The 13,660-nt window shown below is 37.9% G+C and overlaps 1 protein-coding gene across 2 annotated transcripts in view; it reads right to left on the bottom strand.

The window, feature by feature from the left end:
* Window positions 1-5,199, bottom strand: part of LOC139131549 (homeobox protein CHOX-CAD-like) — a 35,816-nt gene extending 30,617 nt beyond the window's left edge. The window contains exon 1 of one of the 2 annotated variants that reach the window (XM_070697641.1): window positions 4,952-5,199. In XM_070697641.1, coding sequence (XP_070553742.1) covers window positions 4,952-5,072 — 121 coding nt within the window. In that variant the 5' untranslated portion in view covers window positions 5,073-5,199. The remainder of the gene's footprint in view (window positions 1-4,951) is intronic. The other variant, XM_070697642.1, reaches the window with a different exon arrangement.
* Window positions 5,200-13,660: the final 8,461 nt, after the last annotated feature.

Here is a 13,660-nt window from a genome sequence, read left to right as displayed (position 1 = left end):
TATCGTATTTTTAAGGTAACATGTTACTCTCAAGATTTCATGGCTTAATATTTGATCATATCACGAAACACATCTGAATGCCAGTTGTTCTTTCGTGATGGGAACGACAGCACTCGTTCCGGCGATATCTTTGCGTTTATGGCCACTCCTATCTGGTGGCAGATATGTAATTTCAGAGCTGGAGTTGGTCCGTATGGTACTTTTTCAGGATTTTAAAGCAGTCACGTGAGAGTTTAATATTTCCAAAAGGTAACTGATGCGGAGTCTATTTTGGAGATGATCTCTGTAATGAGAGTGAATGCTATTTCTAGAAGAAGTTATTTTCCCTTAACACCTTCACTGTGTGCTTGTCGGTTATAAGCGGGGGTGGGGATGGGGTGGGATAGGGTTGAATCACATATTAAAACGCCTCGAATTAACTGCACTTTTTCTGTTTATGTGCTAGGGTAGTGCAGTTTAGAATTTCAACGACGAGTAAAGGAGCGGCGTCTCGATGTGGACCAAACCGAACACGAAAGTTGCAGCGTTTATATGATCTTACATGTCAACAACTGTCTTCTTTACAAGACAGAGTGCAGTATTGTCTTGCTAGGCTACAGGAACACTTTTCATTGCTTTTGACATAAAAAGTGTATGTGAAACAGAATAACGCTTTCCATTAGGTATCATATTTGAGAATCAATCAATATCACGGTGTTGAAAATAAACCAATTTTGACCATTGGAGGAAAGCATTTCAACACCTTTGTAGGCTGGCTGCCGTTTGTTGTGTTCTATGCATTGCAAAGAAGCTGAAGTTTTATTGAAGAGAAGCCATGCTGTCGACACTCTAAATATCGACATTATTGTTTATGGCCACCTTTACCCCGTCAATCTTTTGAGTGGGTCGAAAGGTGAGACCGAAATTGATTAGCCGTCAAAACTTGGAACCAGATCTTATGACCGATGATAAGCGAAATGCCACCATACGCTGCTATAAATTTCTCCACCAGTTTTATCTCAGGAGAGTTATTTCTCCTTTCTTCGCCCGTTCACGACATTCACCTTACCGAGAATATCTAATTGAAGTGGATCGGAAAGAAAACAAAGACTTTGTTGGAACAAACAGAAATTTCGGCGTAATTTATTGCATTGTATTCCCCCAGGCACACCGGGGCTTAATTGGAAAGTTAATCAAACAAAGTCAGAATTAGCCATCATTGTCCTCCTGAGCATTTTCATTTTTTCTTGTTGCTGTCCTGGATAATTAGACGGGGAACGCGTTCGTGTTGCTGGTAACGGCTGTCTTGGGCATTGCTAAGTTAGCCATGTTTGCGCGCCGCAGAGCGATAAAACAGTAGTTCATTTGCATATTGAGCTGCACCAAGCAAACTATTTTTTTTTTCCAAACTGTTCTTGCCAGGCTCGTTGATCAGGTTTTGAGAAGAAGTGATATCGAACTTATAGCACTTCATCTGTCCGCGCCTCTGTCTTCTTGTCTGTTCGCAATCATTTTTGTAGTGTCTCACTGTTTCTATGACACTGTCTCTCTCCAGTTTCTTGTTGCCGTTTGCTTCCTGCTTTATCCGCCGATATCTGTGATAGTCTATTATGTTTAATCTCTTCTCATATATATATATATATATATATATATATATATATATATATATATATATATATATATATATATATATATATATATTGGCGTATATATATATTGGGATATATATATAGGTAAGCACGGGGATAAAACCTAGTAGAGCCAAACCGACCACTGTTCCAGTGACCGGAGTTGTAGGATAGACCGTCGGACGGTGCTTCATGTACAGCATTCCTCTGCTAACATCTCCTATTTTTCTGTTGCATTGATATAACTTTCACCTCGTAGGGACAGAAAAAGGGTTTCACAACGAAGTCATCCATTCCCTGTTGATTGGTGACTTTTAATAGCCAGCTCAGCAGCCATCCGGTTCATGGCGTTGCATGATACAAACACATGATCAAAATCATGTATCAAACATATAAATTGTCCATGGTCTGGCCCTACAACCAAGGGTAGAATATTAAACCGCAACATTTTTTGTAATCTGGAGATTGTTAAAATCTAAATTATGGAATAATGCGCGCCCAGAGAAGCAAACTAATACACGCACGTAGTCTGTTTTCACAACGTCTACAGTTTACGGTGAATATCATAAAAAAACAGGCTATGCAAGCGCAGTAGCCGTTCGTCGACATTTACGGCTGTGAGGTATCATAAACGAGCTATTAAATTCATAGGTGTCCAAAATAACGACCAAAGCAAGGGAAGCGCACTGCTATTATCTATGTCCGAGACGAACTCACATGATTGTGTAATTCCTCTTGTCGATGGACAAAATATTGTAAACAAAGTTTCACCCCTAAATAATAAGGAATCACGCTGTATCCATGTTATAAAGAGTATTTTTTTGTTCTTAATGGTAGGAGAATGTGGTCTGAACGTCTATTGTAAATTCAAAGAACGGTTTTTCAAATTCTGTCTGTAGATTCTGAAGAGCTTTGAATTCAAAAAGTTAAAGTCAGCTGGAAATGGGAAGGGTTTGTCGCCGCTGGCAGCCATTATTTTTTTCGTTTTTCATTTTAGAACGTTAAAAATACCAACGAAATGGCGGTTTATTTGAACATATAGTACAATAATATAGCTGTTTGTTGGAATTTATGGTAGCAGTGCTGATCTTTATGGTAGGAACAAGGACATGGCGTGTCAAGGTAAAATTGAAACTACCAGCGTAGAACGTTAGACGGCACATGAGCCGGCAATTATAACACGGTGTCGGTGGTCGGGTGTGTGCGTGTAAAATCGACAACGAAAATTACAAATTCACGTCGGACATACACGTGGTCAACTGTACTGCCTCAGTAAATATTTCCACGACTAATGAAGAGGTATCCTTCGCGAGAAAAAACAAAACATGGGTAATCATACACATCCTTCCAACAAGACTTAGTTTGATGGAGATGCCAGCGGCCAAGGAGCGGCTGCCACGAAGTAAGTTCAACGCGGAAACTCTTTCCAAGCGTTCGCCGCGATCGAGTGTTCTTCCGTGCCACGGGGCTATATTTTGTACAATGTAAAGGAGAGCAGAACGCAAGGGTTGTACTGATGGATCTACTACGCGTAATATTCCGTATTCTGCAGTGTGGCTCAATTTGATAAAATTCATTGCTTCCCTAAGTTGTAGGCAGTCGGTGTCACAGTAGTTTTTACGACCGGTCTAATTATCCGATCACAGCCACATGTAACGAAATGGTCATTATAGCTTCCAAACAATTAAAATGCTGCTAACTTGCCTCGTAAATGGGACAATAGCGATGTTATTTAATATAGGGAAGATGAATAAAAAACCCCCAGAACTACGATATCATAATAAAACGTGGTATTTCTTGATTGAAATTGGTAATATCAGATAATGTCGGTAGAGAAACACAATTTGAGAACGGCCATAAAAGTTTTTAGTCGCGGGAAGATCTAATTTGATTTTTATCGGGTATTTGGAATAACAGTAAAATACGTTCCGCCCATTGCAGTGTTTTATAAATACTGTCCATACAGGTCGCTGTTCATTTCGTTCAATACCGCTCAATGAGATCTACTTTTATAGGACTTCTTACTTGATATTGGGTTTCATCTGAATTCAACGTTAAAACTTTAAAATTAAAATCGTGACTGCATGTTGTGTGTTCTCTCTCTCTCTCTCTCTCTCTCTCTCTCTCTCTCTCTCTCTCTCTCTCTCTCTCTCTCTCTCTCTCTCTCTCTCTCAATGTATTTTGCTCCAAATTTCGTACGAGAAATCTCTTCATTATTTCACGAAAAATGTTCCCGGCAATGGTCGACAAACGTTCCCTGCGCTGCTCTGTTGGTTTTCTAAAACGAGGGTATTTTCTTTAATTGCTGAGCTGACGAGGATTTAAGAATTTCAGATAATGTTAATTTAATTCCCCATCAGTCGGTCAATGGTTAGATGGGGAGATAAGATTTGCCTTTCACAATAACGATTCGCTACCTATTTGAATAAAAATACGCATTCCCGTTAATGAGCAATTTAATGGTGATGTGAGAAGGTTTTCATTCACTCTTGTATGTGTGTTGAAAATATTCATAATGACATGACTAATGCAGTTACAACTTTATTCCAAAACTGAAAGAGATACGTAATTTGTCAACTTGACCTATATGAAAATCTTTGAAGAAAAATATGACGGGAATATGCAATGGCGATTTTCTGGCACATTCCTTTCATGGACCCCGGGGAAATGTTACGAGTGATAATTTTTTTAATGTATCCAACACTTCATGTCCAAGTCTACAGGTGTAAATAGGGTGTATTTTTAAATATATGTTTCATAAGTGAAAAATGATCATTCACTAAAGCATCTCCCGTCAGGACGTTTTTATGTCACGAGCGCAGCACTCGTTGATCACCAGCGAAACCAATCGCTGTCCATTGGTCTTTTCACTTGAAAGGTTTGTTACGCAGATATTGACAAGTTCATGCAAGGAAGCACTAAAACGTTTAATTGTGACGTAAATACAAAAAAACCGAGTTCGGGGGTGCCCTTTTTACCTTGACTGACAAGCATAGTCCACAGTGAACGGCCGCTGTTCTCGTAAAAAATGACAACTATCAACCTGAGAGCGGGGCCAGTATAACGCGAACGTGAAAATTCGACATCCCCGAATTCAGACAAAGCCATTTTATTTGAAAGGCAACAGTCATAATTCCGTAAAAAAAATGATTGGCAATTTTAATACAGCGAGTGATGCAAAAAATTACTGATTAAAAACAAACAAAAAACAGCAAAACGAAGTGTCGACCCGCCATTAGTGGCCGGGGGCTGTGAACGAAAATTACAACGCCATAAAACGAACACATGAAATACAAGCTCCGCGCAAAACACTGGGAAGAGAAAACGGTAAAAAGGAAACTTACAGAACTGCTGCATCCAAGACTCTAGCTTTTGGCACGTGTTTGAAGACGGGGTTGAAGCAGATAGCAGCGATAACGTGCGAGAAAGGGTCTGTCTGTTTCCGTCCAAGTCAAGAATTTGCATTTCTGTCAGCCACTCTCAGTGATTTTTGCAAAGATGTGATAGAATCAAAGACACGGACCACACTCCACAAGTCGCTTTATTTCACTACGCCCGCTCGTAAATTTTCTTTTGAGGACAAAGGAGGGAATGTTTGGGACGCTTTGCTCACCAGGTACCAAGAGACACACACAGCCTTGTGGGTGGAAAGCTTAGCGACAACTTTTAATTTTCAGCGGGCAATTGCACATTTTTGAGACATATGCTGGTATTGTAAAATTAATTTGGGTCTGATCAGTATTGGGTTCTCCTGACATTTACAACCGAGCTATCTGTCTGTGAAGATCTCATTAAGCACGATCATTAGCAAAAAAGCAATTAAAAGTTTATGTCGTGCAAACAGAGGGACTACAATTGAATTATTTTAGTCCAGACTCAAAAAGTGCATAATGTCCCCGCAAGTCGCGCTTCATATGTAAGTGGAATTCTGGTGAAGGTTTCAGCTAACAAATTTATGCAATGATTAATTTTTAAGCGCGCTATCGCGCGATCTGTGAACTGATAATAATGATGAATACATTTCAGGCTTACCCTGCTTGCGGTCCATAGCGAACAGTGATAACCTACTTAGAGGGCGCACTAACTTAAGCACGCCAGCTATGTCCACGAACATGCTACCTTTTGTTTTATCTCGGCATGGGAGACAACTCAAGCCCATCGAACCCATTGATGTTCCCGTAAAATATGACCTGAACAGTGGTGACCATCAAATCCAGAAAAATAGTTGTGAAGTAGTCAATATGACCTAAAAACGAATTCTTGAAAGGTTTTGAAAATTCAGCAGCGCCTTGCATCTTTAGTAATTAAACTTTCCATCAGGCTCATCGCATCCATTGACTTGAACGTTATCTGGAAGGTTACACTGAGTCAACATGTTCGAAGATAGTTCTCCTTAACATCAATGTTACAGATACGGCTCTCTTTGATGATCTGTATCCGTAAGATAGCGGTTTCATAATGACAACATTTAAATAAACTTCACCAAGGTTTTAAAAGACAGAGGAGCTAAACATTTGTAGGAAGTGTCGAATTCTTCTGGGGAGACATTGTTGGGAAAGAAGTGCTTTCATTGAATGAGAATCCAAAGCGAACGTTTATGGACTCACGTAGAAATATCCAGATGTTTCCTGACAATTGCGATTAAGACATGAAACAATCGCAAAGATTGGAATAGATGTAGAGTATACAAGTATTTAAAATTTCGTTCTCTGCAGGACGAGCAATAAACTTTCTTGCTCGACAATGAGAGAGAGAGAGAGAGAGAGAGAGAGAGAGAGAGAGAGAGAGAGAGAGAGAGAGAGAGAGAGAGAGAGAGAGAGAGAGAGAGAGAGAGAGAGAGAGAGAGAGAGAGAGAGAGATTGTTTAGACACAGTTTAGAGACAGAGAGCAGTACTGGGGTTTAGGTAGACTCAATTTCTTGGAATTGGAATTCTAATAAAAAAGGGAAACTTTAACGGTTCGTCGTGATGGGTCTGCAAAATGACGCTTTTACATGCGAAATGTTTAACAAGAATCAGAAGCTGATGTACAAGCCCAAGTGATAGGAAAGCTCTAGGTATATTTACGGGATCCACGAAAGGTTTGACTTGATGTGCAATGTTAACGTTGTCACGTATATTGATATTAAAAATAAACGCCACATGTTATCAAGAGACTGTATTTATGTTTTTGAAAGAAAACCATTCAATATACACAAAATGGTAAAGGGAGTTTTTTTACTTTCTAGCATTGTTAAAACTCAGAACATTTGAATCACTGTGCCCTTTTTACGTTTCCAAAAAGTAAGAACAAATTTGGAAGTGGCAGAATGGGATAGAGAAAACAATCTATAATTTTCGTCTTATATGATAAAGTATGATGATTGGCATATGTATCATATCACCAAGCCAAAATTTATTGGTCACGTTTCAAGGGAGAAACAGTGCATCAATTGTCCAGACCAGGGCCTTGAATGTTTAGTCCAAATTTCAAGGTTCTGGTTTCAAATGTTTGGTGGTGACTATAGACCCCTCCACAGACGCATGCACGTCGGAGCAGTGGTTGAACTTTTGGGAAACGTAGAGCTCTGTTTTGATCACGTTCGCCTCAACACCAAAACAAACAAATGTAAAAAATCCTCTTTGATAGTGCATGTAGCTATCAGGGTAAATGAGGTGAGGACTTGACCTAAACCCTTGATGTGAAGATTCAAATAACGTCGATGCAAGTTGCAAAGGAAATGACAGCGTCCGATTCAAAGTGTATCGCAGTTATTCATTCACAGCGCGCTGAATATCCACCCCGGTAACCTAGGAATTTGGGCATTAAAATGTTAAAAATAATAAGCCGTCAAACGGCGCGGCAGATAGCGAGCGAAATGATCAAGGTCAGTAGCCTTGAGATTGACCAAGGTAAGGTTCAAAATGTGTTGTTGTGATTATCCCGTCTTGAAATACTCTAAACCATCAGATTGGAAAACAAATACTCACCATTTTGTTATTGTTGTAACTGTTGAAGTAAATAAGTGCGATCCCGTTTTGGAAAATAGAATGAGGGTACAGGTTGACTGAAAGAAAAACAGGACGTTGTTTATACATGAGTTTCAATATACACTGACCAAAACATAGATTGCTTTCGTTGTTTTAAGTATTTTATTTGGTTATTTTACAACGTTGTAAGTTTAAAATTTATACATTTGAATATTGCAAATGAAAAGCTTATTGTGGATGTTAACAAACTTCGGATGAATAAATGTGGGGAACACGTGATACAACATCATCGGAGAAGGGTTACTTCAGCGCTGGTGGATATCCATGACAACATTGCAATGTTTGCAGACTCCAAATGAACGGATGCCAGAAAACGTGAGATACTTATGCACGTTGCGCATGCTCGGTTGAGACAGTCACTCATCCGCATTGACACTGACAGAACTGTCTATCCAGAGATTGGTCAAATTTTAGGGTGTTTTGGTAATTTATTTTGTGGTCTTGATAAGATGTGCTCCATTTTTATTGACCCTGCTCTGTGTGTTCTAGGTCTAGTTCAAGAAAACGCCACTGGTAAACAACCTCTGTGACGGTGAAGAACGTTTTAACAGAACACATGCCAAAGATAGAAAATAGGATTTTGAAACAATGAATCTCTCAAATAGAAGAATGTGCATTTCATATCTGTTGCAAAAACTACCCATTTCTCGATAGAACACTATATATCGCGTTGGGTCACCACACCTGTATTCAGATACTCTGTAACTCACCATATATAGTGGTCGCCAGTTATTGGTCGGGGCACCTGACACGTGACCGTTCATAACATATGATAGTCCGGCTGCAGCCTGTCAATGTGGCGCAGAAAGGCGACAGTTTTCCGTACCTTGTCTTCAGCCAGAGTTAGAACATAATTACGAGACAATTGAGGAACACCTTGAAATGTCCAAAATAACAGTGCACGCATAGAGCGACTGTATTGGAAAACTGTACATTTTGTGTTCAGCAATTCTCTTGGTGTGGTCAATGAAAGATAATCCGATTCATGTAAAAAAATTGAAGAAAATTATCCAACATTAAAATCATTTAACCTTCAATATGCTTTAGTTAAACAGATAAATTCTCTGTTTATTCACAAATTGAGGTCCACCTGAATTAATCCTCTGCGTTCCATGCAGTAAGTTGTACTTCTTATAGAAATAGCGCCACCACAACCGCTATTCCTTTGTTTTTCTCTACGGAGATGAGCTTCATCATAAAATGATAATCGTGGTGTTAAAATAGTATTGCACACCCGGAAGTCTAGCTAACCATGTTGTCATATCGTGTCATTAGATAGAAGGCAGTTCAGCAGCATTTCTGTTTTGAAGCAGTAGTTTCCTGTCTTTCAGTTGCAGATGCAATGCGGTTTATTGAATTGTTAGGCCGGTTTCTTTGTGTAATGGAAAGGAGAACAAATATTCGTAGCCAGGGACCGCAAAGAATTGACACCGTTCTCTATGATATGGATCATTGTGCAGTATAGACCGTATATTGTATGATCTTGTTTGTTGTTGTAAGGCAGGTTGTGGTACGGTATGCGAAAAATTGGTAACGGTAGAGTATAGGGTGTGATGCGGTATGGTATGGTATGGCACAGAATGTTGTAGCGTGATGTGGTAGGGGATTGTATAATTTTCAATTACCACTTCGTAATAAGTATCAACTTACTTAAAATGTTTTTTTTTAAATTTGTATTGAAATGGGTCTTCTACAGTAACTTTGCTTAATTCGTTGCAGTTAAAGGAATAGAGAGTAACATGCACGGCGGATATACACAAGTCTGGTTTACGCGTGTTCGAGGTAGTTTCGATGTTTGTCGGGTTCGTGATCTAAAGAACAACCTCACGTTCATGTCTCCTCAAGGGTTAAAATATGGTAAAACCGAGCTTTTGATAGGAGAGATGGACGTGCATTGCAATGGCAGACGCCAATGTCACTCAATTGTTGTGGATGCCTCTTCATTACCCCTATTTGTAACAATCAACCCTATTTGTAACAAAATTTAATTTTCAAAAAAACTTTGCCATATATGTTGAAATATTAATAAAATATGCATATTTGTATGTTTGAGGGCAATTTTCTTTTTTTTTCCTTGTCAAAACTCATTTTTTCCGAAACTGCTTTTGTTACAAATTGGGTTGATTGTTACAAATAGGGGTGACACGTATCACCCCTATTTGTAACAATCAACCCTATTTGTAACAAAATTTAATTTTCAAAAAACTTTGCCATATATGTTGAAATATTAATGAAATATGCATATTAGTATGTTTGAGGGCATTTTCTTTATTTTTCCTTGTCAAACTCATTTTTCCGAAACTGCTTTTGTTACAAATTGGGTTGATTGTTACAAATAGGGGTGACATATGTCAACCCTATTTGTAACAATCAACCCTATTTGTAACAAAACCTAAATTTCAAAGAAACTTGGCCGTATTTGATGAAATCTTGATGAAATATACATATAAGTATGTTCGGGGGCAATTTTCTTTGTTTTCCTTGTCAAAACTCATTTGTACGAAAATGCTCGTGAGATTAAATTTCGTTGTGCAGGTTCCTAGGGATAAGAGCCCTACTCGTAAGATATAATCAAGTCGTGCAGATACATGCCAAAGGTTTGTTTCGGGGCAATTTTCACCATTTTCGGTCAAAAATGTTAAAAATCTTGTTTTCTGACCGAAATCATACTAAACCTATATGGGGTTAACTTTTGTTACAAATTGGGTTGATTGTTACAAATAGGGTTGACGTGTCACTTGTCAACCCTATTTGTAACAATCAACCCTATTTGTAACAAAATTTAACCAACTTGAAACAAAACCTAATTTTCTACAAAACTTAGCCGTATTTGATGAAATCTTGATGAAATGTACATATTAGTATGTTTTGGGGCAATTTTTATTTTTTCCTTGTCGAAACTCATTTTTTCCGAAAATGCTCGTTAGATTAACTTTCGTTGTGCAGGTTGCCTAGTATAAGAGGCCTATTCGTAAGATATAATCAAGTTGTGCAGATAGGTTTGTTTCGGGGCAATTTTCCCCAATTTCGGTCAAAAATGTTAAAAATTTTGTTTTCTGACAGAAATCATACTAAACCTATATTGGGTTAACTTTTGTTACAAATTGGGTTGATTGTTACAAATAGGGTTGACGTGTCAACCCTATTTGTAACAATCAACCCTATTTGTAACAATCAACCCTATTTGTAACAAAATTTAACCAACTTGAAACAAAACCTAATTTTCTAAAAAACTTGGCCGTATTTGATGAAATCTTGATGAAATATACATATTAGTATGTTTTGGGGCAATTTTTATTTTTTCCTTGTCGAAACTTATTTTTTTCCGAAAATGCTCGTTAGATTAACTTTCGTTGTGCAGGTTGCCTAGTATAAGAGGCCTACTCGTAACATATAATCGAGTTGTGCAGATACATGCCAAAGGTTTGTTTCGGGGCAATTTTCCCCAATTTCGGTCGAAAATGTTAAAAATCTTGTTTTCTGACCGAAATCATACTAAACCTATATTGGGTTAACTTTTGTTACAAATTGGGTTGATTGTTACAAATAGGGTTGACGTGCAACCCTATTTGTAACAATCAACCCTATTTGTAAGAAACAACCCTATTTGTAACAAAATTTAATAATTTTGTAACAAAACCTAATTTTCAAAAAACTTGGCCGTATTTGATGAAATCTTGATGAAATATGCGTATTTAGGTCTATATTTTGGGGAAATATGTCGTTTTTGAAAAAAATATGTTTTCTAAAATTGCGAGGTGGTTTGTTTTGAAATTTGGTATACAGGTTTCTGGAGATAATTCTTTCAAGAAGTATTGAATTGTGCTGATCTGTGCACGACTCTTTTTTGGCAATTTCGCCATTTTTGCTAAAAAAAGCAGGTCAAAATCTTCTTCTTAGAATCTACTCGTCCAATTGCTTTGACATTTTGTATGAAGGTTCCTTGTGGTGACGTTTTACCTAATTTTCAGATAATTCATCACAGATACGGCCTTGGCATTTGTTTGGATTCATTTGAACCCTCAATGCCGCTGCTTTAATTTATACACTTGTTTTTATTGTAGGCTCTTGTTGGTTGTTTCGGCAAAAGGGTTTTAATTGCTTCCCACTTATCAAGTTCTTCCAAATATTTGACGGGCTTTCTTTTTTATCCTTTGTTTTGATATGTGTTGAGCCTGAATGTTGTTGTGAAGATCAAGTCATTTTATGTTGTGAATGTTTGATTGTTTGTTTTTCTATTTACTTTTTTGAGTATGGATTCTGTTTGGTTTATGTTGCCGTGCATATTGTGTCTATCAATTTGCTTGTGAAGAATTCTACTTTTTTCTTGAAATCGATTGGATATTGCATGTAGATGAGTATCTAAGAATTTCGCCTTTGATGGGTCCCTTAAAGGTTGTTTTTGGGTGATCCTCTGAGCAGGCATTGGAACGTTCCGGTTGGTTTTGCATTTGTTTTAATATCAAGAATGATTTCTTAGTTTTGCTTTGAGCCCTGAAATATTTCAACGTTGGAATATGTTGTTTTTTCAGGTATTTCTCAACTGTAAATTTAAATGTTGAATGCATTTCCAGTGTCAGTAGTGTCGTGAAGTCTACCACCATTTTAATATCCAAATTGAATATTCGTCAGTTTGTATAACCTGCTGTAGGGAGATTTTCACTGACAATTAACTGGGAGGCAGAGACACAAGGGTAATTTCCCACTGGATGTTGCTGCCGAGCGCTGATGGATAAGTAACCCTATGACCTTTGATGAAGGGATGAGTCAAGTGCATGGCATATTTCGTATCATAAACCTCAAGAGGTAGACTGTCATAAACGATGTTATTATCTGCATCGGCCTCACCACTTTTTAGATTCGGAGATTTTCGTTCTGAATACTCTTCAGAATCACGTTTCATCTCTACTTTTTAAGTTCATAGGGATCACAATAACATTCAATAAAATTATGATTACTCACTTCCAGAAGTATCTGTCCCTCGAATTCTAAAACAATGCACTTGATTATATTTTTTGTGATATTCTAAACTACTCGGTTATTTGGGTGACCGATACTATAAGGTCAAATACCAGATCGAAGGTATCTGGAACATAAACGACTCCACTATATAGCTTTGGACACCATATGTGTAATGTCTCACCTATCTGTGCCTGGCTTGGATTATGAGTAACTACATGATGGGTCCTTTCTGCCTTAATTCCATGTGGTTTTCGGCTGCTGAAGCTTGATAAAATTATCGATTTTACGGCATTGCCATTGCTGTACGGCATTATTATTGAGGTAATATTGAGAAAAATACGACTGAAGGAGGAAAATATCGAACTCAAGGCCGACGTGATTGAAAGATTTTAAAATTTTAAGTTTGATGATGATTTAGTTACTATGAAGCATCCTTTACAGAGGCCGACCAAAGTCTCGGTGGCCTGCAGATGGATAGGATAGGCAAAAGAAAAAAGTTGTCATGTTCCGATAACCCGACCTACCCTATTTTTTTGCCTGCGACCCAAAACTTTTTAGCGCAACGTAACACAGAAGTAACAAAAAGACAGAAAACCCCCCGTAAATCACGTGTTCGTCACCTGATATTGATTTTTGCTTGGGACGTCGACGTCTTTTATGTATTTAGTCCTTTAATATGTATGATACGCTTTTTCTGGAAATGTTGTGGTAAGTATTAGATCGCCCTGGACCCCTGAAAAGTGCATATTTAAAAGAAAATATAGGGGGAAAAAACCAGCCGACCTACCTGCCCTGTTTTGAAACCATGTTATTGGAAGAGCAAAATTTTTTTTTTGGTTTTACGAATTACAAATAGCGTTAACTTTTGATATAAATAGGATTAGTATGACTTCTGTCAGTAAAGAAGATTTGTTTTGCATTTTTGACCAAAATTAGTGACTGATGCCGCCCACCAAATTTTGGCATGTATCTGAAAAACATGATTACCTGTTAGATGGAGGCCTTTATCCCTAAAAACCTGCGAGCCGAAAATTTTATCTAATGAGTAGTTAAATGAGTTTC

This window comes from Ptychodera flava, chromosome 4, assembly GCF_041260155.1.
Source record: "Ptychodera flava strain L36383 chromosome 4, AS_Pfla_20210202, whole genome shotgun sequence".
Taxonomy (NCBI): Eukaryota; Metazoa; Hemichordata; class Enteropneusta; family Ptychoderidae; genus Ptychodera; species Ptychodera flava.
Note: the sequence above shows the minus strand (reverse complement) of the source record. Positions and strands in the feature narration are given on the sequence as shown.